General features: G+C 42.1%; 2 protein-coding genes across 2 annotated transcripts in view; both read right to left on the reverse strand.

Moving 5' to 3' along the window:
• Positions 1-10,525: 10,525 nt before the first annotated feature.
• Positions 10,526-11,341, reverse strand: ANKRD63 (ankyrin repeat domain 63). The gene has a single exon (XM_015819741.1). The coding sequence runs from the start codon at positions 11,339-11,341 to the stop codon at positions 10,526-10,528; it is 816 nt and encodes a 271-aa protein (XP_015675227.1).
• An 8,757-nt stretch (positions 11,342-20,098) lies between these two features.
• Positions 20,099-24,590, reverse strand: part of LOC107290817 (1-phosphatidylinositol 4,5-bisphosphate phosphodiesterase beta-2) — a 42,210-nt gene continuing 37,718 nt past the window's right edge. Inside the window, exons 18-20 of the mRNA XM_015819743.1 lie at positions 23,410-23,467; positions 21,398-21,484; positions 20,099-20,399 (exon numbers count right to left, since the gene is read on the reverse strand). Coding sequence (XP_015675229.1) covers positions 20,130-20,399; positions 21,398-21,484; positions 23,410-23,467 — 415 coding nt within the window. The 3' untranslated portion in view covers positions 20,099-20,129. The remainder of the gene's footprint in view (positions 20,400-21,397; positions 21,485-23,409; positions 23,468-24,590) is intronic.

The following is a 24,590-nucleotide window of genomic DNA, read 5'->3' on the forward strand; positions in this document are numbered from 1 at the left end:
ACACGAGATCCTTTAGAGCGAGCAACAGCACAAGAACTCCTGGATCACCCTTTTTTGCTTCAGACTGGACTTCCAGAATGCCTCGTGCCCCTTATTCAGCGATACAGGAAACGCACCTCTACCTGCTGATTCTGAACCTGAATCTAGCATTGAAGTGCAACCTTTTTCCTAGAAATTCTTACTTGATTAGGAAAGGATGAAGGGCAGCATTGCCCTGTGCACACTGCTTCAAATTGGACAGGGTTCTTTCCCAAGATGTGAATGTGAGAGGAAATTTTCACCATCTTTTAGCTGCTTTTTAATGTTTACCTTTCATTTTGTGGCTGAAGACAATCAAAATCTGGATTCCTACAAATTCTTACTATATTATGAATATTGTAAAATGTCTGGATTCTTATTTCTAGAAACATACGTAAGATGGTTCTGTCAACTTGGGTCATATGTATCTGCAACCTCCAGAGGCATTAGATAGTGACTGAACTAGAACTTTCTGAAAGAACGAAGTCTGATCTTTGTTCTTTCGTGGTAACTAAAGGATAGGCATTCTCATTCACTTAACTCTAAATGGCATCATGTCTGTCTTAAACTTGCTATAAAATGACCTTGTCCCTTATTTATTTTTAAATCATTCCTCCAGCACTTTTCTTTCCTTTTCCAAGAATGACTAATATTGAGCCTACAGCTTTGCAAATGTTTAGAATGGTCTGTCATTTCACCACCTTAACACAATATCTTTGGGGAGCAGCGCTGTAAGGCAGACACTTCCCCTGGAATCTTATTCTTGAAATTCTGAAGCATATAAACATAGTGCCTTCTCTAGCAGTGTCTGAAATAGAAGGCAGCACAGGGGTTATCTAAATAAGGAAGCACGTTTGCTCTAAGTACACTGGACTCATCCTGGACCCCTCTAAATACACCGGACTCCTCAGTGGTTACTGATTGAGGCAACTATTGGGTTGTATTTTATACCAGTTTTGAATTCTGTAGCAAGGTGAATAAAGTTTTGGAAGCAATCCTGTTAATTCCCCTGAAAATGTCTGTTTTGCAGGTGAGAATGTTTACCCTCTACCTCCCATGTTTTTTAAGCAGGGGAAAGCATGGAACAGATTTTTAAATGTATGCTCATCCTGGATGTGGACTGATCATTTTTAGTATTCTTTTCTAATGTCAATGCAGCAATTTTGTATGGGGAATTTTACCAGTGTAAGAACAAGGTCATTTGACACTTAAGTGGTATTATGTGCATTACTGTATGGAGTGTTAATTACAATATATTGGAGTTCAGTCTTGTGAAACAGATGTTTTGTAATTTGTGGACTGTGAGGATTGTTTCAAAAAAATTAGGTGGGAGTTTGAAGGGGGTTAAATTTTATTTCTACTGCCTCAGAGTTTGCCCTCACATGATAGATTACCCATCTGACTCAAGTGTAGATTTGTGTAAAAATATAAACTTGAAATACTAGACACATTTTTTGCTGTAAAATATTTCTGTATGTTTCAGGATCTGTGCAAAGCAAGTTCCTTTTTTTAAAAAAAAACCTAATTATCTTAAACAAATATTTCCTTTGTGTGTGTAAGTTGTTTACTTTTGTTCTAAATTAAAAGATTTTTGATTATTCATAAATATCTTGCAGTTTTGATATAGTTTAAACATGCAGTTGTTATTTTGTGGTTAGACTTCCAGTGAAGAATAGCAGTCCTATAGCTCTGAAGTTTAAGCAAGAGCCAACAAAGTTCAGCAAATAATTCAAAAGTTTATTCAGTAGGGTCCAAGACTACAATGTCAATAGTTATTTGGGCAATAAGGTTCATATGTAGTCCACTAGTTTTTTTTTAAGTTTTTTAAATATTAAGAATTTTAATTACAATAGTAAAAACTAATGCAAACTAAACCTAGAGGAAGAGAAGAGAATGGAATGAAAGAATATAAAGTGCAAGAAAAGAGAAAAGAAAAATGAGAATATAATAACAAAAAAGGGAAATATATAAAGAAGTGATTTCCAATCTGCATCACAATAAATATAAACAAATTTAATAACTCTTTATCCCCTATAAGGTTAAACAGACATTCTCCATTCCATATCCCATTCCTTATCTATAAGCAAATCCATAAAACATCAAGTTTCCAATCCTGGTATCAGCAAAAAGTCAAACAGTTGTCAGCACATTGCAGAAAAAAGAATAAGGCTTGTTTTAGTTTTGATTAAATAAATCAATTTTATATTTCTTTTCTTTCTAACAGTCTGAATCTTTAATTCAATATTTTCATAGGATTTGATTTCAGTTCTTTATCCCATTGCACAAATTTGATCAAGATTTTAACTAGCTTCTTTTGTAGATCCAATAAGGAATATTTTCCAAGCCATTCTACTGGTTTATCATTTGTATTTCCCTTTTAATTTTTAAACTTTCATCCAGTTTCTTTTATATAGCTGGTAAAGCATCTTTTTTGAAATCATTATCTTAACCTGTCATTGGTAGTTCCACATTTGATACTTTCTCTTGTCAGATAAAATGTGTTCCAAGTCCATAATTCCTTTATTAACATCTTTTAAACATAGTCTATCCACAGAGTACACAGAGTCATTACTGATGTTGTTTATCTTATTTATTTGTTTGTTTGTTTATTTATTTGAGCCGTGATGGCGCAGTGGTTAGAGTGCAGTACTGCAGGCTACTTCTGCCGGCTGCTGGCTGCCTGCTGTTCGGCAGTTTGATTCTCACCATCTCAAGGTTGACTCAGCCTTCCATCCTTCCGAGGTGGGTAAAATGAGGACCCAGCATGTAGGGGGCAATATGCTGACTCTGTAAACTGCTTAGAGAAGACTATAAAAGCTCTATGAAACGGTATATAAATCTAAATGCTATTGCTATTGCTCATTTTAAACAACTCTGGGCGGCTCACAACAGCAGTAAAACCAGTAATTATAAAGCAAAACCATACAATAATAAAACAGTAAAACAAACAAGAACAAAAACCCTGGCCTTAATCTGCTCCTTTAATATGCCCCACAGCAAGCCTCAATTATCTTCATTCCATTCTTTCTATCCTATCCCAGCACCTTTGTAAAAAGCCAGGTTCTGATGGCCTTTCAAAAGGCTAAAGCAGTGGTAGTCAACCTTGGCTCTTTTATGACTCGTGGACTTCAACTCCCAGAATTCCTGAGCCAGCTAAGCTGGCTCAGGAATTCTGGGAATTGACTACGAGTCATAAAAGAACCAAGGTTGACTACCCCTGGGCTAAAGGGTGTGTGTGTCCTGAATCACTGGTGAGGGAAGGTAAACCATAAGTAGGGGCAGCCATGAAAAAGGCAATTTCCAAGATCCCACTAGGTGGTAGAATTTCAAAGAAGGATACTAGAGCAATGGTGGCGAACCTATGGCACGGGTGCCAGAGGTGGCACTCAGAGCCCTCTCTGTGGGCACGTGCACCGTAGCCCCAGTCCTAGGCCTTCAGCTGGGTTTTATAAAACCTTTTCACTTTAGGCCTCTGCTGCTGTGTACAAAAAAAAAAGGTTCAATCAATCAGTCAATTTCAACTTCTCGCTGGAAAAAAAAAGATCTTGCAAAGTTGGAATTGATTGATTGAACTTTTTAGTCCCACCCAGTCTGCTGTTACCACCGCAGCCACGCCCACCCAATGGGCCACACCCACCCAGCACCCGATGATACATCAGTGGGTTTTGGGTTGCAGTTTGGGCACTCGGTCTCTAAAAGGTTCGCCATCACTGTACTAGAGCATGCCTACCCTATCCAATATATTGGAGAGGCAGATATTCTTGAGAGATAGTCCCACAAATAAGCACATCCTGTGCCATGATAATTACAATGATAATCAGCTTCTTGAATTGCACCCATAAGGACACTGAGACTCATTGCAGCTCATGTCATAGATGACCTCACATCCACAAGGAACCTGTCCACTTCCTTGAGATCAACTGGCAAACTCATCCCAGATTACAGGACTCAAGTCATTTCAAAGGATCTGCCCAGCCAGAGCCCAACCCTGACAAAGTCGGGCAGATGTTGAGAATATTCCTCACTATGACCCTGCAGGAGCTTGCCAGGTCCTCCTTACTCAGATGGGACCTGGTCACCGAAACAAGGCTGCTGTATGGCTACCTACAGATGCAATAAGGGTGGAGAAGTAAGAACACTTTGCCACCCTTATTGTCACAAAGTAAGTCTGAATTCAGGCTCAACTGTCTCAATCAGGTTCACTCCTTGTCTTCCTCCAGCAGCACTCTAGGAGACTCTTGTGTTGCTTCATCTTGAGAAGCTGCTTGGGAAACCATGGCATCTACGTATCATTTCCATATGCACAGAGAACCCACAGGCTAATCCCCTTGTTGCCTGCTTATTCCAAGCAGCGACAAGGGCATCAGCCAAGTGTACACAAGAGTTTCAGGAAAATACTCAGGTTCTCTCTAAAACAGTGGTTCTCAACCTGTAGGTCGGGACCCCATTTGGGGTCGATCGACCATTTCACGGGGGTCGCCAAGCAAGGCTGTCCGCCATTTTTTTGTCCGCCATTTTTTTCCCCTTTTCCAGCGGGTGCCTTACCTCCCTTGGGCTGGGCCAGCTGGTGGTCGGCCTGCTCCGTCTCTGCCGCTTGCCAGCTACGCCTTGACCGGCGCAGGGGGGTGGAACCACGCATGTGCGGCGCTCCCGGGCAGGGAAAGTCCTCGACTTACGACCGGTTGGGTAGTCCTCGACTTACGACCGGTTTAGTCCTCGACTTATGATCGGTTGGGGTCGCGGCATTAAAAAGGTTGAGAACCACTGCTCTAAAACCACACTGGGCCCATCAGGCATCTGGGGCAGGTCAATGTCATAGGTCCCATCTCCCTGTGATGAGGGGCAGCTCCTAAGCACTTTTTGTTCATGGTAGGGAACTTAACGTTAATACCACCACCACCACCAAGCCCGATCGTGAAGCAAGTGCCCCGAGGCAAACACCAAATCCAATATGTGGCCTCTCATGTGAAGCAGATCGTGAATAAGTTGAAGCAGGTGCAAGGCTGCCATGGGCGCCATGAACTCTGTTGCTCCGATCCCAGACCCCAAAGCAGCAGGCTGAAATCCCCCAGAACCATAAGCTAGCTCAGACACAGAGTCCAGGAGCACAGTTAGGGATGCAGCCACCCTACAGAGAGGAAGGTAAGTAAGCAGTAATCCCCAGTCTCACAAACAGTGTCTCGCCTCCTCTGATGTCTGGGGCAGGGTCCCTGAAGGCCACCAGATACTCACCAGTAACAACTGTCACTCTGTCCTGGAGTCACAGCTGATACCATACTCAAAACCTAGGAAGACATATTTCAGAGACAGAATCCCTCTCTCCTTCATTGCCCTACCAGGTCTCAGTGATACCTGCCAGATGGCTCTTCCATCCACAATTGGATTGAGACTAAAGCTAGCAACGCTCTGGAAACCAGGTTCTGGGGCCAAACACAGGGAGCCAAAATGCAGTACTGGCATTAAACCCTAGGGCCTCCTTTCCTGAGAGCACCCACCTGTCTCCCACCATACCTTCCCAAGCCATTGCAATGCATTGCCATGGCAATACTCACCACTGCAATTCCCTCCTTTATCATCACCTCTTGCTTCCTATCTAGCTTCCCTTCCCCTCAGCTCTCCCTATCCCCAAGGCACTGAGAGCCACCCACTTCCAAATAAATTATCTAGACAAACAGGCTCTGCTCAGGCTCTGGTGCTTCTCTAGCCCATTTTCTGCCTCTACCTGAGCAGACACACAACTTGTCCTTCACAAAACTCTCCAGCACCCAAAACAAAACCTTTCCTTTCACCTACCTCCATCCGGTGTGTCATGAGCCAGGATTCAGATTCAGACTCTGACATCTAATAATGTTGCTCCAGCTAAGACTTTGGATTATTAACCTCAGGGATGTTCAAGCCATGATTCATCTTGTGGATGAATCTAGGAAGTAGGTTTTCTCCATAGAGGTCCCTACTCTGCAGAGCCCCCTTCTCCCTGAGATCCAGCCCTTTCCTCCTAGTCTTCTGGAAGTCCTTGAAGAGCTGGCTTTTTTCCTGCAAGCTTTTGGAAAAGGTGAGGCCGGAGTTCTGTACACTTGTATATAGATGGGTAAGCTATGTTGTTTTGGGGATGCCAGGAGTTTCTGTTGTGGTTTTTATATTTTTATTGTTCTGTATGCCATCCAGGTTTATAGTACCTAAGATTTTTTTTTTCAAATAAATGAGTAAATAAATTTATGAGCGTTGAGGAGAGCGAATTTGTATTCTGTTGTATTCCAAGTAGTAACTTCAATTATAAGTTTCACAAGATTGTCCACTTCAAATGAGAGTCTAAAAGACAGGAGGACTAAGTCCTGGAATATTTCATGCTGCTACAATCTCCTATGATTTCTTCGTCTTTTAATTAGAGCCTGCTATGAAAACAATACAATCTCTGTTTAAATTAAAATGTTTCAGTTACCTAGAAACTCTATGGACACATGCATAATTAAAATGCATAAAGCACTGCCCAATAAAATGGTGGTCACAACAAATAGCACTACGTAGCATCTAAACCAGTGTTTCTCAACCTTGACAATTTTAAGGCATGTGGACTTCAACTCCCAGAATTCCACAGCCAGCAATGCTGGCTGTGGAATTCTGGGAGTTGAAGTCCACATGCCTTAAAATTGTCAAGGTTGAGAAACACTGATTTCTAAACAGTCCTATGTCCAAAGTAATGTTGTCCAGCCCCATTGCTTCCAGAGCAGCAAAAAGCCTTCAGTCAACAACTTTAAAAGCAGCTGCACTGGTAGTGTTTCCTTTTCTGTGGGCTGATCACTTTCTCTGCTAGTTACCTGAAAAGATAAATTGGGTCCCTTTCCACAGACTCTTTTTCCTTTTAGGGAGTCTTATATTGTTCCCTCACATTACAATTTTGGATCTTGTTTGGAGTGCTTAAGGATGGAATATCTCAATATTCCTACCTACAGCAAGGTAGGTCAATAATGAATGTGTAGACATTTGCATTTTCCTCCTTCCTTGCCCTGCTTATGTTAAAAAAAGCCCTTTCTTTCCCACTTCTTGCTTGAAATTGAAGAAAAAAAAGATTTAGCCCATCTAAACATGTGCTATAAGTCCATTTTCTAGTGAGGGGGCATGTTCAGACCAATCAGGGCAGCATGTCCTCTTTGGGGGGGATTTCAAAATGAAGGTTTCCAAGATAGCATTAGCCATGGAGGCTGTCAGAAGAAACAACTTGGCCCTATTTCCTGCCTTCCAAGATTTGAATCCTCTCTCTATCCTTAGAGGAAAAATCTGAGGAATCCAATGGGCCATGAATCAACAATCTCAAGACTGAATCTCCCCAGCATAAGCAATGAAAACTGGATACCATCTTCAGAAAGTCAACAGATTGGCTCTATTTTCCCCTAGGATGAAAAAGTGTTGGGGAAGATAGTCTGTGGGACACATCTATAGAAGACAATGCCTCCACTACAGAGGCATACTACTGGAAGCACCAAATTTCTTGTGTGTCTAACCACACCAAATAAAGTATTGGTGTGATTAGACCCCAAATAAAGTGGCCAAATAACAGTATTCAATTCAATTCATAATTAGGAGAGCTAGGTTTCAATGGATTTTGGAGAACATTTTGAAAGCCAAATAGTCCATTGCCCCAAGAACTGAAAGGGGGGAAAAAAGAAGAAAACTCACTGTCTTAGAATGTCAATGAAAAAAGCAAAATACTTTTCAGAGACGGGGAGCTCTGTAATAATTGAGACAAGTGGACAGCAGGGATTTGAAATTGCATTATTACTGCATAATGCATCTTCATAGCAATAATTTTAAAGATCTAGAATGATACCATCCATCTCAAAGTCTCAGTGCTGCCTGAAGGACCAGGCAGATCATCCTGCAGAAAATCTATCTGGTGGCTAAGGGTCAATATTAATTTCATGCCACATAATCAGTCAATCAGCCAATGTTAGCTGATGGAGCCTGGTTTGATCAGTTGCAGAGCTACACAATCCCCATCAGTGCAGCTTCATCTCCCAAGTAGAAATATTATAAAAAAAATAGATACTTTTAGTCCATGGGAATGTGTGCATCTGTATCCTTCAGAGTAAATGAAGACGTCTCAGAGGAAACCTAGGGTTAGGAGACGCAGCATGTTTCTTTGATTAAAGCAGTCCACTTAATAGACAATTAAGTTTTGAAGTGCAGTCCTGGGAGTGTGTGTGATCAGTTAACATTCTTTCCAATACTCTAGGCCTGAATGAAATCATTCCACTGAATCTACCATCAATCATGGAAAGGGGAAAAGGACCTACAGTAATACAAATATTGTCTTCCTGCCACTCCAGGTTCCAACTAAATTAGAAGGATGGCTGATTAAAAGGTGGTTAAATCAGGGGTCGTTATGTTATGTGGTAGGCATACTGTTGTTAATGACTGGCTGAGCGGACCAGCCTTATTACAAAAAAGAGAGGATTTAGCGAGATACAAAATAGAGCTTTATCACTACTCCTCTGCCCCTTCCTGCAGAAGATTCTCCTCATACCTCTGTTTTCATTCCTTTTTTTCCACAGACGAGCAAACTTTCAAACTGCAACCCCTATCATTTTATATTGAAGAAATCAAGACTTATCACTTGAGGACCAGTTTAGTCTAGTGGCTAAGGCAGCCGGTTAGAAACTGGGAGGGCGTGAGTTCTAGTCCTGGTTTAGCCATGAAAGCCCGCTGGGTAACTTTGGGCCAGTCACTCTCTCTCAGCCCAACCTACCTCACAGGGTTGTTGTTGGGAGGAAATGGGAAGAGGAAGATGCGTTGAATATGTTCGTTGCCTGGAGTTATTTGCAAACATAATAAAGGTGGGATATAAACAAACAAATAAATAAAATCAGGCTGAAATTATCATACTTTGGACACATTATGCAAAGACCCAGTTCCCTTGAGAAATCCACAAACCCTGGAAAGGTGAAAGGAAAGAAGAGGATAGAGAGAGAGCATGGTAGAGGGACAAGATGCAATGGGTACATCACTGGAAAACTTGTGGAGGCAGCCTGGAGACAGATCATCCTGAAGGTCTCTCTATGTTGTTGATGAGAGTCAACATCAACTTGATGGCACCAATCATCTATCTTTCTCCTTTCCTCAGAGTTTGAGATTCATTTGGGTTCCAGAGGCATTTTTGGAAATAATAAATATGCTGACTGTTTTTGCTTTGCTACATATCAACTCTCCTCCCCTTTTCTTCGATGTAGTTAGGTGAGAGACAGAGCCAGGCAAGTACCAAGGGAGCTAGCTGTACATGAACACCATACTGCACCCAAGTGCCACAGTGGGAACTCACGTCAGGTAAATAGTGGCAGGAGGAAAGGGAAAGCTCTCATCCCACCCTCCAACTTCCAGTGTCTCAATCTCATTTTTAGCTCACAATTGCTTTTAATCCCCCTCACTTCCCAAAGATGTCGCATAAAATATTGAAAGACCTCCAATTCCCAGCAGCCAGTCCTGCAAGTAAAAAGACTCTTTTAGAGAGATCAGCTGCACACCAGAAATAGTCTTGTAACGCTAAGTTATGTGGGGAAAAATACCAGTGAAAAGAAGCAGGCAAAATAGTCTAGTTTAGAAAGTAATAACTTCTACATGAACTTTTCAAGGCAGGTTTATATGTGCATTTAAAATAGCATTTCCATTAGTATAATGATGGCTAACAAGATAAAATTGACCATATAAGCTTTTGCTAAAATTAAGTCTTAACTTTAATACCCTTCTCAAATGTTATCATATTGTTTTTGTTGTTTCTATACTTCTTCTGCTTCTTGTTAGAGGCTGTGTATTTAGTGCCTTTGGTACCTAAAAGTCTGTACTTTTAACTTTATAGTATATGATTCCAAGTTCCTATTAGGACTTATAACTTAAATTGTAACATAAATAAACACAATCCTCACTATCACCCTAGAAACCGCTATGGACACATATTAATGCTCTTTCAAACTTTCTTGCTCTTTGGCTGAAAAGTGATTGATGAACACGAAAATAAAATAATTTTCTTCATCAGAAAACCCTCATGAGAGCAGATTTCGACGCTAAGCGCTTTGAGTCCTTTTATTTCAGAGAAAAAGATGAGCTTTTTTGGGGGGGGGGGCAGGATTAATAAACCAACGATTGCATAGCTTTGATAGGAAAAGACATGAAACCACAGAGGTGAAGGAACTGAACATATGTACGTTGCATTTCATAAGCAAAGAAAAATAAACTTCTAATTCCCTAATTAAAGAAAAACCTTCCCGAGAAGCCACATCCAGCACCACTTTCCCAGTCCACCCGCGAGCGATGCAGAAAATGTAAATGCTAACGAGCTGAAGGAACAGCGCGATTAACGGAGTGGGTAACCCCAGAAATGTGTCAAGCAAAGCTGGGTCGGATGCCCTTCCTAACGGCGCCGTCTGCGGGACGAAGCGAGGACACGACAGGCGGCTGAGATGAGCTGCGGCTCTCCAGGAAAAGCGGGTCACTTCCAGCCGCCCGCCCGCCCCCACGATCAGTGGCTGAGGAGACTCTGACAGTCAGGCGCCGTGGACCTGCGAAGCAGCGGGCGGCCCCTCGTCGCCGAAGGCTCCTTTTTCGCTTCTGGGCCATCCGCTTCTTCTTCTTCTTCTTCTTCTGCTCCTCCTCCATCTTCCTCTCCTTGGAATCTCTGCTCCTGCTCGTCTAGTGGGAGCCGTCGCTCTCTGACCGCCTGAAGCGGGGGAGAAGCGGCTGACGCGGCCCCGTCGGCGTCTCCGGCCTGCGGCGGCGGCTCCGGGAAGATGAGGAGCAAAGCGCCGGCGGAGCGCAGGGCGCGCACGCACTGGTGGTGGCCCCCGCTGGCGGCCAGCTGGAGCGCGGTGTGGCCGGCGCGGTCGGCGCGCTCGAGGCGGAGCTGCCCGAAGCGGCGGAAGGCGCGCAGGAGCCACTCGACCACCGCCGCCCGCCCTTCCGAGGAGGCGTACATGAGGGGGCTCCAGCCGCGCCCGTCCACCGTGTCTGGGTCGGCGCCCCACTGAACCAGCAGCTTGGTGACCTCCAAATAGCCGCGCTCGCAGGCCAAACTGAGGGCGCTGCGCCCGGCGTCGTCGCTCAGGTTGACAGCGGCGCGATGCTCCAGCAGCAGGCGCGCGAAGGCCAGTCGCCACGCCGGGTCCTTCAGCAGCACGGCGTACATGAGCGGCGAACGGCCCCGGTCTGACCGGCAATCCACAATAGTCCCGTCGACGGCATCCAGGACAAAGCGCGCCAGATGCATGCGGCCTGCCCTCATGGCCTCCAGGAAAGTCTGCGTGGACGCCCCCGGGCCCAGGTCCCGCGGTTTCAGCATGGCCTCCCGCTGCTCCCGATCCCCCCTGGTTCGGTGCCTGCTGGTGACTCGAGGCGGCGGCTCTCCAGATCGGCTTTATAACCTCCCCTCAAGTCTCCATGACGATCGCCGCCTTTCCGCTCCGAGAAAGACAGATCCGTTAAGCGCTCGGGTTGGCGGGCTGGGGAGAGATGTCGTCCAAACTCCGAGATAGTCACGGACGGCAGGAGCTCCCCGCCCACCTGCTGTCGCCTGTCGGGTTGGGCGGGAAGCTGAATGCAAGTCCCAACGGTTGACGGATTCCCTCCCCTCTTTTGCAACGGAGTCCCGGACGATCTCTGCGTAATTAGGAGACCGTCTAAGTAAGAAGAAATAGACATTCTTGAATGGTGGGATGGTTTCCTCAGACTTTTTCAGGGCTCAGTTATACAGTATTGAATAGGTAACATGACTTAGTTAGTAGAAGGCAGTTGTATCTATATGGCTACCAAATCTGGCTAAAGAAATTGGCAGGACCACTGCCTGGCAGCAGATGCTTTTCTCCTTGCTTCCCTCTTATGACTCTTTTGGATTTTTGCAGCTCTGGTCTGTTAGCCTGTACAGTATAAATATACTGTATTTAATTACAGGTAGTCCTCGACTTACGACCACAACTGAGCTGAAAATTGATGTTGCTAAGTGAGGAATTTGTTAAGTGAGTTTGCCCTACTATATGACTTTTCTTGCCAGAGTTGTTAAGTGAATCACTGCAGTTGTTAAGTTAGTAACATGATTATTAAGTGAATCTGGCTTCCCCATTGACTTTGCTTGTCAGGAGGTCGCAAAAGGGGATCACATGACCTTGGGACACTAACTGTCATGAAATGTGAACCAGTTGTCAAGCATCCAAATGTGAATAACATGACCATGGGGATGCTGCAATGGTCAATAAGTGTGAAAAATGGTCATAGGTCACTTTTTTTCAGTGGCATTATAATTTTGAATGATCACTGAATGAACTATTGCAGTGGTTCTCAACCTTTTTAATGCCGCGACCCCAACCGGTCGTAAGTCGAGGATTAAACCGGTCGTAAGTCGAGGACTACCCAACCGGTCGTAAGTCGAGGATTTTCCCTGCACGGGAGCACCACGCATGCGTGGTTCCGCCCCCTGCGCCGGCCGAGGCATAGCTGGCAAGCGGCAGAGACGGAGCAGGCTGACCACCAGCTGGCCCAGCCCAAGGGATACCCGCCGGAAAATGGGAAAAAAATGGACAAAAAAAATGGCGGACAGCCTTGCTTGGCGACCCCCATGAAATGGTCGATTGACCCCAAATGGGGTCCTGACCCACAGATTGAGAACCACTGAACTATTGTAAGTCGAGGACTACATGTACTTGGGATCTGGGATCTACCAAAAGTGGGGTTCCCCCCCCCCTTTAATTCTCTCTGCAATGATCTTGCTACACTGGAGTGCTGAGCATTGAAATCTAGCATATCTGGAGGGCAAGGCCCTGGAGGAAGCTTTTTTAATGTCATGTGAAAAAGCTATCTGGGATATTTGATACAAGCTCTGATTGTCACTTGATGGCTATGCATTTATGCATTCAGCCTTTTTGTTGCATAGTTGTGTTGGAGGATAAGTTGTATATAAATATAGTACTCATGTGCAGTCCTCAGAACCCAGAAACCAGAGTGTGTTTTGATTTCTGCTTTTCACAGTGACAGATGGTAGCAGGACCAGTAAGTGCAACAAGCACCGTTTCCATGGTTTGAGATCATCCTGGTGGGTGCATTGCATCTCCTTTTGCTCTGCCAGGATATCCAGTGTCAATTCCTATGCAGACAGGACCTTGCATATTTCCCATCAGTTTGGGCTTTGTTCTGCATAGGTACTGAAACCAGATACAGGATGGTATAGAACAGGGTCTTCAAACTTGGCAGCTTTAAGATGTGGACTTCAACTCCCAGAATTCCCCAGCCGGCATGGCCGGTTGGGGAATTTTGGGAGTTGAGGTCCACAAGTCTTAAAGTTGCCAAGTTTGGAGTCCCCTGGTGTAGAAAGTGAGAAATCTATATCAATGACAATCTTTTCAAGATATACTCAGGATGTGCTGAAAGTCTTCTAGAAGTTGGCAATGGTCATATGAACAAAGCCAGCAGCACACTAGCCAACAACAGTGGGGTGCCCCAGGACTCTGTTCTGGGCCCAGTACTCTTCAACAACTTCATCAATGATTTGGATGAAGGGATAGATGGGAAACTCATCAAATTTGCAGACGACACCAAGCTGGCAGGAATAGCCAACACTCCAGAAGACAGGCTTAAGATACAGAAGGATCTTGACAAACTTGAGCATTGGGGACTATCTAACAAAATGAAATTCAATGGTGAAAAAAGTAAGGTTCTACATTTAGGCAAGAAAAACCAAATGCACAGGTATAATAGGTGGTACCTTGCTCAATAGTAGTAACTGTGAGAGGGATCTCGGCGTCCTAGTGGACAGTCACTTAAATATGAGCCAGCAGTGTGCTGCAACTGCCAAAAAAGCCAACACAGTGCTAGGCTGCATTAACAGAGGGATAGAATCAAGATCACGTGAAGTGTTAATACCACTTTACAATGCCTTGGTAAGGCCACACTTGGAATACTGCATCCAGTTTTGGTCACCACAATGTAAAAAAGATGTTGAGACTAGAAAGAGTACAGAGAAGAGCAACAAAGATGATTAGGGGACTGGAGACTAAAACATATAAGGAACGACTGCTGGAATTGGGTATGTCTAGTTTAACGAAGAGAAGGAGGAGGGGGGACATGATAGCAGTGTTCCAATATCTCAGGGGTTGCCATAAAGATTCTCACGATTTAGAAAATATATTTCTATTGATGCAGTTAAAACTGCATTTGTCTTTTTCAAGCCATATCACACTGCTGATGTGTATTCTGTGACAACTAGAATTATAAGATACTTTTCATGTACTATTGACTACATTTTAAGTGTGGTCTCATCCTGTACTTGTGTATTTTCTTAAACAATTGTTTTTTGCATTTGCATCTACATTTTATTTGGTGTTTTCAGACCACTTTGTTGACTTAGCAGGATAACTTTGAATGTCATTTCTGTCTTCTAAAATATTAGGTTTCCCTCTCAATTGTGAATCTTCTTCAAATTGTATAAGTTTTTCTTCCATCTCATCATCTGAATCATTAATAAAAATGTTGTAAAATACAGAGCCTTGGAATGAACCTTGTGGCACCTTGTTTGATAGCTCCCTCCAATTTGATAACGAGCTGAAGAGAAGCACTGTTTGAATATTTATTTATTTAATGTATGTATGCATGCATGTATGTTTCTACACAGCCCGTTCTTGGCATAGTTTGTGCACAAATCCATTTGAAGATTAATTTTTATATTTCTAACTTGTATCTATGTTCTGTAGCTTGTTAACCAGAAGCTCATAGGGAACTGAATGTCACATTCTCCCACATCTTATCTTGGGTCTAATCCAACAGTTCTTTGTATCTTAATTAATTTGAGATGAATACTGTTCTTTTAGCCTTGTTTGTAATTACTGTAACAAGTATCATCACACCATCTTTTTAGAAAAATCGAAAAGCTCTTTCACGTTATTAGTACTCGGCTGATCTTGTCTACATGAGGAGACTAAACAGGATTAGTCCTAATTAATAGTTAGCTGAGAGACCAGCACAGAATTCGAGACTATAGAACAGACTAAGACGTTGAATTATATCCCAGAAGAAGCCAGTGGCAAACTACCTCTTTACTGTTGCCAACAATTGTTGCCTGATTTTGTCCATGAGTCATCTAGAGATAACTGCATGGGAATCCCAAGACTCAAGGGAGATTTTACTAATCACCATAGAGAAAGGATGGCAAAAGTAAAGGATCCTCTGAATGTTTTGTGGATAAATGTCTATGCTCTTTTACAGACCTCTAATTATTCACAATAGGAATTATTTATATTTTATAGGCCACCATTAAATAATAGCTTCACAACTTCAGGTAGCACTCAGATGGTTCTAAATATAAATTGGTAACAGTGGCCTTTATAGCGTATCCTTCTCTGATTATTTGCATGATTATTTCTTTCATCGTGAATATTGCAATAAGTCTGACGAAATGCCTAAGTGTGGTGATAAAATAACAGACTGACGCCAGCTGCGTCTTTGCAATTCACATCAACAACTTAATGACCTAGCCTTCACAAGTCTTTCATACTGACATACACACTTCAGTTTGCTTTCTTTACTGAGTGTTGAAGAGCATATGACACCTATACTTTTGATTTTAACCAGTACTTTGTAATAAATTCTAATATAGTTTATTAATTCAGCCATAGAGTGGTAACCCCTCCCACCCACCATTTGCTATGTTGTGATGATTATTCTAGTTGTTGTTATTGTTATCCTCCCGGGATGAGGTTAGTCTCTTGTTCTTGATTTTCCATGTGATCTGACAATCCCCAGATGATAAAAAATTAAATAAGTTCCTATCTTGCTTCAACGCATTTGAAACCCAACGGAGTACTAATTATGGCTCATGAAAGCAATATTCTTTTCCTACCTACTACCTATTACTGAAGGGATGGGAAACATGTTGCTGAACGACAGCCTTGGCATTCTCCACAGTTTGGCTGGCTGTTTAAACCTCTTACCCCAGCAGTATTTGAAGAACCCTAGTTCCCCACTGCTCCTGTATAGAATTTGAAATTATGAATGGTAGGAATTACATAGAGAGAAAAGAAAGTTTGCCAATAACACATAAAGCAGGGAATGCTTTTCTTTCTCCAGGAGGCTTGTAACCTGGTATAAATTCCTGTCCAGGTATTTAATAGGCGGAGGAAAAGGAGGCAGTGGTTAATATAGTACTAAAAAACCCAAATAACTGCTTTAAATAAAAAATGTATTCCATCACACACACACACACACACACACACACACACACACAGAGAGAGAGAGAGAGAGAGAGAGAGAGAGAGAGAGAGAGAGATCAACTTACAATAGTTCATCTAGACACCATTCAAAGTTACAACAGCTCTTAAAAGAGAGACTTGTGACCATTTTTCACCCTTACGACCATTGCAGCATCCCCAGGGTCACGTGATCAAAATTCAGAAGCTTGGCAACTGACTCATATTTATGACAGTTGTAGTGATTTCCTTTTGTCACCTTTTGGCAAGCAAAGTCAGTGGGGAAGCCAGATTCACTTTAACAACCATGTCATAAAAAGGGGCAAAACTCACTTAACAAATGTTTCACTTAGCAACATAAATTTGGGGATCAATTACGGTTATAACTCAACTACCTGTACTAACTTAACAATTGCAGTGATTCACTTAACTGTGGCAAGAAAGGTCATAAAATGGGGCAAAAATTCACTTAACAACTTAGCAATTGAAATGTTGGGCTCCATTGTGGTCGTAAGTCAATACATACATACCTATACATGCAAACACACACACACACACACACACATACATACATACATACATACTCCTAGAAGCACGAAGCTGAAAACACCAGCCTGAAGATGATGAATGGGACTTCATCGAAATGTCGCCAAGACACTTCCAATTTTACGTGGGAGAAAACCCGAATAACCAAAGACCTACACACACACACACACACACACACACACATGCAATTAGAGGGTAATTGAGCAGTTGTGCATACATGCATATACATACACTTTGATGCAATATTTCAATATTCTTGTTAAGGCTTTAATTTTTGGGGGGGAATAAAAGCATATATTTGTAAAAAGGGCATATTTTGTTGACAAATTAATTTTTTATAACATTATGGGATTTCCAAACATCTTACCAATTATTTCTGAGTCTCATGAGGGGACAGAATTATTTCTAATTGAGTGGATTCTTCCTTTCTCAAGCACATTGTATGGAAACTGTTCCTTCCTTTGAATCTTCCAGTTCTAATCCCTTATATTTCTAGAGCTGATGATAGAAACAATGCTTTAGAAGAAATGGGCAATCTAGAAACATTTGTATTGCAATCAATTCATTTTAGCCCGTCAAGATTTGAGCTTTTTTGTGGTCGACAAATGGACCGGCTTATTAGAAATATGGCCAATTATGAGGCTGGTTATACTTTCTACCAGTATGTCAAGCAGATATTTCTCTTCTTTTCAGTCTCCAAACTGTACTTTTAAAAGCCCTCTTCCCATTTAAAAAATAAAACACTAAAAAAAATACATGCATGTGCTGTACGTTGGTGGTGGGACAGTTTCACACTTTATGAAAGGCCAGTGACTTGCTAGAATTAAGAATCTGCAAGAAAGCCCCAGTGTCCCCTTTTCAGCTACCATCTGTCTTCCAAATTTGTTCAGCTAGCATAATTTTCTTTCCTTTTTCCATTCAAATTGCTTCTCTGGAAAAACTCAACAGGCTGGTACCATACCTTTGCTAAGTATGTGATGGTAGATAGGCATAAACTAAGCAGGGGCCTCTCGTGGTACAATATTTTCTTAAATGTTATAAATGAAGAAATCTTACTGATGATATCTGGTATTTGAGTATTCCTTAGCAAAGCAGTTGTAAGATGGCTTTCTAAACACCTTGAACTCTCAGAAAATTCACCTGAGATCCGTAAAAATCAAGTCAGAAAGTGTCTTAAGAGTTGGATTTTTTCCTTTTTTTAAAGCAAGGGTGTGGCCTTTTCTCTGCAGATATTTGAATTGCTCCAGACACATCGCCCTGTGTCCTTTTGCACAGAGGCCAGGATCTAGTGGCACTGATAGTTCCTAAGTTAGATTTATGGCTGCACTAATTAATCTTGAATGAATTTGCATATATTATTTTAATCAAGAAATTATCCCTAAACTGAAAACCATCTTGTATTACTGTTTGCAAAACTGCACACTTGTTTCATATTTGCAACGTGGATGGCCCCTTATGTGCATACAGACTCTCTCCCCCTCCCACCCACAAATTTAAAGGTTATTTTTGCCATTCCATAAACTGAAAAATGGCCATATATTTCTTATGGAAAAACACAATCTTCTCAAAACATCTATTATTAGACAGTAATTTCAGCTGCAGTTCCCCAGATGCCTACTGGTTTTGTGAAAGATGACAAATGATAGTGAAATCTTGCATATTGGTGCACATTGCAAATTATTCCTTTGATAGACTGGAGAGTGGCCAGGTTTGTAAAATATATTTCTATTGGTAGATTTGACTATTTTTTTTTAATTTGTTTCACAATTGGGACAGCAATGCTGAGATAGTTCCTTTGCTGGCCACAGATCTGCAAAGGAAAAAGACAGCTGACTGGCCTGCTTACATAGCTTGAAAGAAGCAAGATAGGACTAATAAATCTCAGTGTTTGATTTTTCCCTCACCCTCCTAAACTGGACATACAATTAAGAGCAGCCAGAAAAAAAGCCAAGACAGCCTACTGATGAATATCTTGTCACAATATCTGTAGTGATCCATTGGACCACTCTAGAACAGCAGTCTTCTCTGGATCATCCTGGAATATGTCACTGGTCTTGAATCTATTCAGGGATAAACAAACTGGCAGCAGCTAAAAATTGCTGTGTCTAACCTGGCTTGTCAGCCACCTCTTCTCCTGCAACCAGCTCAGCCTGTAAGCTCCTGACTGTCCCTCATGAAAACTGCTCTGTGTAAAGGTAAAACCCATCTCTCCCAACTGGTTTATAAGAATGCCAGAGAGAATATGTACTGTATCTGGGTGATTACATGATTGGATGGCAAACAATGTTCAGCTGCTGCATTTTGTCACAAAGACTTTATGATAAAGGATACCTGTGAGGCAATTTGTGTGTATAGATGGGGTAAAGAAGAGCAACTTAGGTTAATTGGCTGTATTTGTTCAGATTAAGAGAACTATTTCTGCTGACTGTCTGTCCCCCTATAACAGGGGTCTTCAAACTTGGCCCTTTTATGACTTGTGGACTTCAACTCCCAGAATTCCTCAGCCAGTGTGCCAAGTTTGAAGATCCCTGCCCTATAAGATATTGAGTCAGCTAATATCCCACAACAAAGGTGGTTTAAGAAAACAGTCAAACCTGGAAAAGAGTCCTCTCCGATCAGGGAAGACATCTTCTTTTTCAATCAAGCTTAATTTAGATAAGTGGAAACAGTACACATTTCCTCTGCATTGTGGTTGACCTCCATTGTGCTAGGACTACTAAGGTGCTTCAGTTGTCTGTTGAATGCCATAAAGAACTGACTACATAGCTGTTTTCTGCAATCAGCTAAAACGTGTGAAACTTTGGAAGTGATCCCTCTTTATTATGTAGAGAATTTGATAAATAGAATAAGCTGAGTGTTATCAGTACTGTAGGAAAATCTTCTGAAGGGAAAGGTTATAACTGCCAAAACATCAGTGTGGGCATCTCTATATGTGGTGTCTTCCACTCCATAATCGATGCCTTGTCCTTTTGATTTCCCCTTCCCCTTCAACATTTTCCATTTAACAACTGAGCCAGTTATTTCTGGCTTGGACTTGAAACTGCTTCAGAGCAAGATTAGTTTGTCCAGATGGAGAGTTCAAAAGCTTAACTAGCTGGCTGTTGTTCAAATCCACCCAATAAAACTCATTCTACGTTGTGATAGTAGTAGGCAATATCTGTTGGTGTTGGATTTCAGTGGTAAATCTAAATAGAGTGAAAACCTCTGATGTAAGTCTGCCAGATCAAAATGTCCTACTATTCAGAAATGTTGGGTAACAGTAACAGATATTCCATTATGTTCTAGGGAGCTCTGAAACAAAGTGAGATTTATTTTTAATATATAAGAACTTTAAAATAAGACTTCCACTGAGTCTTACAATCTGCTGTCCTGGGCATCAGTGGATTCTTCATCCATGATGGCATCCTCCTTCACCACCTCAGTTGCATATCTTAGAGTCTCGGGGGTCACCAGGTTCCCACATGGCCCTTGATCTCCCTCACCGGCAGCTCCAGGGGCCTCTCTCTTTGCTGTTTCAGCTTCCAAAGGGTAACAGACTTTCATGCAGTTCTTCACTAAATCTTGCACTTCTGCGCTGATAGTTTTCATCTTGTTTTCATACTCGGCAAATGCTTCCTGCTGGAGCTGCAGAAAGAGACAGGAGAAGTTCACAATGGAGCAATCTGTTTGCTGCATGTTTACAAATTCAGCTATGAGTCTTTTAGCAATGCCAACTTTAAAAAAAATACTCTTCTCCAAGGACAAGATCCCTGTGGTAAATTACTTTTTCCATTCCTCTGCTGTAATTATAGATGTCGGGAGAAGATAATTCCCACTGGGGCCTATGATAGGGAACGCCACCTTGCTAACATGGAGGGAATGAAAGGTTCAACCTCTTTTCCTCATGCGCTGTACACCAGTCCCAAACAAAACTGCCTTCCGATTAAAAGAAGAAGAAAAAAATCCTATTCAAGTAAGCCTAAGCAGTTTGTTTATTCTTGCTATCTTAGAGGCTCAGAACAAATAGGATTTCATGGATGAATCTTAAATAGGTGAATGCAATCTCAGAGCCCTCTCTGTGGGTATGCGCGCCGTCGCCCCAGTCCTAGGCCTTCAGCTGGGTTTTATAAAACCTTTTTGCTCTAGGCCTCCGCCGCCATGTACAAAAAAAAAGGTTCAATCAATCAGTCAATTTCAACTTCTCGCGGGAAAAAAAAAGATCTTGCAAAATTGAAATTGATTGATTGAACTTTTTAGTCTCACCCAGTCTGCTGTTACCACCGCAGCCACGCCCACCCAATGGGCCACACCTACCCAATGGCCACACCCACCCGGCACCCGACGATGCATAAGTGGGTTTTAGGTTGCAGTTTGGGCACTCGGTCTCTAAAAGGTTCGCCATCATTGCTCTATGGCATAGATGCTGCTTAATAAGTAGAGGACTGGAGGGCAGGGAATAGGCTGCCTCAGCCTTCCCCAATCTTCCATTTGTGTTGAGATGTCAGGTTTGGCCATGCTAATTGAGCTGTGCTAGAAGTTGCAATTCCAGTACTTCTGAAGGGAAGTAATTTGTGAAGCCTTTGGACCTTCTGCTATACCACTAATCCTGAAAGGACATTTTTTGTAAATTAGTCACGCAATACCTGGCTTTCTTTTTCCTTGATTTTTCCAAGGCAGGTTGACTGCTTTGCTTCTAAGACCTGTTGATGCCTTGACTGTTTCTCATTCATCTTGAAGCAAGAGAAACATTTATGTTAGAAGGAATAACCTCCCATGCAATTATATAAATGTCAATGCAGTATCATTCTGTAGATAAAACAATACCAGTGATGAAGTCTGCAGGGTATTTTAGCTCCCAGTTCCTCCTCATCCTCTAATAGTCCCATATCCAAGTATGATTTTTATAAATATCAGGCAAATGACAGCTGCTTTTTTTACAGGTAGTCCTCAACTTCTGACCACAATTGAGCCCAAAATTTATGTTCATAAGTGAGAAATTTGTTAAGTGAGTTTTGCCCCATTTTACGACCTTTCTTGCCAAGTTTGTTAAGTGAATCACCACTTCAGTTGTTAACAACATGGTTGTTAAGTAAATCTGACTTCGCCATTGACTTTGCTTGTCAGAAGGTCCTGGGACATTGTAACTGTTGTGTTTGCGGTTCGCAAGCAATTGACGACGCATTGTGTAAACAATAGCTCTTTATTCTCCTTCTCCAACTCCAAGCAAAGAGCAAAAGGCTCGCAGGCCTTTTATAGGGTGAGGAACCCAGCTAGTGCTAACCAATAGGAAGGCAGCGTTTTCGCACCTTGCGCATGTGCGCAAGGCTGGCACCGCTTAGTCTGGTCCCGGGCAGGTTTTACAATCCCCGGGACCATTTGCAACCTTTTCTGGGCCTGCTGAGTTTCCTCAACAGGCCCAGGACACAACAGTAACCATCATAAATATGAATCAATTGTCAAGCATCCAAATGTAAACCACATGGCCATGGGGATGCTGGAATGGTCATAAGTGTAAAAAATGGTCATAAGTCACTTTTTTCAGTGCCATTGTAACTTTGAATGGTTACTAAAAACTGTTGTAAGTCAAGGACTACCTGTACTAGAATGCTTTGCTATACATCAATGTTGAAACCAACAACTTCTGAGATTTAGACGCTGAGTCATAGGCAATAAGGAGGAATGCTTCAGTGTCTTTTTTCTTAGTTTCATGACACTTTGATTCCAATTTTATTCTTCCCTGTGTAGGACATTATGAGTAGTCACCCTAGACAGCTGACCTGACAGCAGTTTGACTCATGCACAGGTGATCATTTGGAATGTCTTAAGGTGGTGAGAAACATTCTATGATTGCCCAACTAAGCAAAGGGGAGGGGCAAACGGTCAACTGCTTCTGTTCCAATTTGAAAATCATAATGACTTTCCTCACGTACTTACTTCTGTGGAATTATTCACTCAGGGATCTCAAATAACTCTATGAATTAGATTATGTTGTGAAAATAACATCAGTGAATTAAAATTCTGCCCTATGAAAGTTTATTTATTCATTTATTTATGACATTTCTACATGACCTTAATGGCCTTAGTATTTAGTTACATTGTTCAGATGGAAATATGTTTAATTAAAATAAACATACTTATTTACTCTTTTTTTGTTTCTTCATGTTATGACTTTAATCTACTTCCAATTTGTTTATTCTGTTTATAATGAATAATTACACTTGTCTCCGTTATACGTCATCCAGGATCCCAGATGGATAAATGTCTAAAATTTGAAAACTTCAGTGTGTTTTAATGCCCACACTAATCACAGACAAAAGATGAAATGGATACTAAGGCCACTGAAGCTATTCCAGGCACCATACAAAATACTGCAGTGGGAATGTAGCTATGGAAATATTTCAAAACAGAGAAGTGAAATATATACAATCTACTAAATGAGGTCAGAATGCAAGTTTTTTTCCTTCTTCTAGGGGTCTGTGTAAAGCTGAGGCAGCCCCATTCGTTTGAGTCCCTACATCTGGATTAGAATCAAGTGTCTTCCTTGGAAGAAGGAAGCATTTGTAAATCACTGGGCACAGCATTTGCACAAGTGAGTAGGGCAGACCTAATAGTTGTTCTTTTAGATGCTACAGAAAGAATCCAGAAAGACACTTACCTGCTTGACTGCTTTTACAACTTCCTGAATATGTGAATTATTGATTTCTCTTTTTAACCTTTAGGAAAAAACAAACCAAATCTTATGTATTAGTTAAAATTTACAGCTTAGATTGTGGTTAAGGCATTATCTAGATAAAATGTTTTCATGCCATATGTAATCACTTAAAAGCAGAAAGAATTTCGGTATAGAAAAATTAGTTTTGTCTGCAAAAGAAACTGTATTAGAAAGAAGCATCCTACAAACTTTAATCTAGGGCAGTGGTTCTCAACCTGTGGGTCGGGACCCCATTTGGGGTCGATCGACCATTTCACGGGGGTCGCCAAGCAAGGCTGTCCGCCATTTCTTTTGTCCGCCATTTTTTTTGTCCGCCATTATTTCCCCCTTTTCTGGCGGGTGCCTTACCTCCCTTGGGCTGGGCCAGCTGGTGGTCGGCCTGCTCCATCTCTGCCGCTTGCCAGCTACGCCTCGGCCAGCGCAGGGGGTGGAACCACGCATGCGCGGCACTCCCGGGCAGGGAAAGTCCTCGACTTACGACCGGTTGGGTAGTCCTCGACTTATGACCAGTTTAGTCCTCGACTTACGACCGGTTTAGTCCTCGACTTACGACCGGTTTAGTCCTCGACTTACGACTGGTTGGGGTCGCGGCATTAAAAAGGTTGAGAACCACTGATCTAGGGCTACCTAAATTATACTAATCGCTTGAGCCTTACAGACTGCAGGTTCATCCATAAGATGGGCTACTTATTATTTTCTGAGGACATGTCAAAATAAACCCCTCAGACAGTGCTTTTTTTGTAAAAAAAAAAAAAAAAGGTGCCAAAACTCACACGTCATACAACCCGCCTTGCCTACCCTATAAGGTTCCATCCCAAAAAGGTGCCAGAACTCCATTCTGGGTGTTCTATGACAAAAAAAAGCCCTGCCCTCAGACTAAAGTACTGGTTAATTAAGCAGACTGACTGAAGTGAAGAAGCTAAGGTAAAGAAAGAAGAGATTTTGAATCTGCCAGGTATAATTACTGTAAGAAGCTTTGGGCTTGCATTCCTTCTCCTCTCCTCTCCTCCATCTCATCAAACGATCCAGCTTCGTCATAGGTTATCAAGGTTGCTTATGTTAAAATCATACTCAACTAGGACTAATGAAAACATGGAAGCCATCTTCATTCATAAGTAGGCTGG

This window comes from Protobothrops mucrosquamatus, unplaced genomic scaffold, assembly GCF_001527695.2.
Source record: "Protobothrops mucrosquamatus isolate PMUCROS unplaced genomic scaffold, P.Mucros_1.0 scaffold972, whole genome shotgun sequence".
In the NCBI taxonomy this organism is placed as follows: Eukaryota; Metazoa; Chordata; class Lepidosauria; order Squamata; family Viperidae; genus Protobothrops; species Protobothrops mucrosquamatus.

Coding starts and splice junctions, on each gene's coding strand:
- ANKRD63 (XM_015819741.1), bottom strand. CDS start 11,341: ATGCTGAAACCGCGGGACCTGGGCCCGGGGGCGTCCACGCAGACTTTC.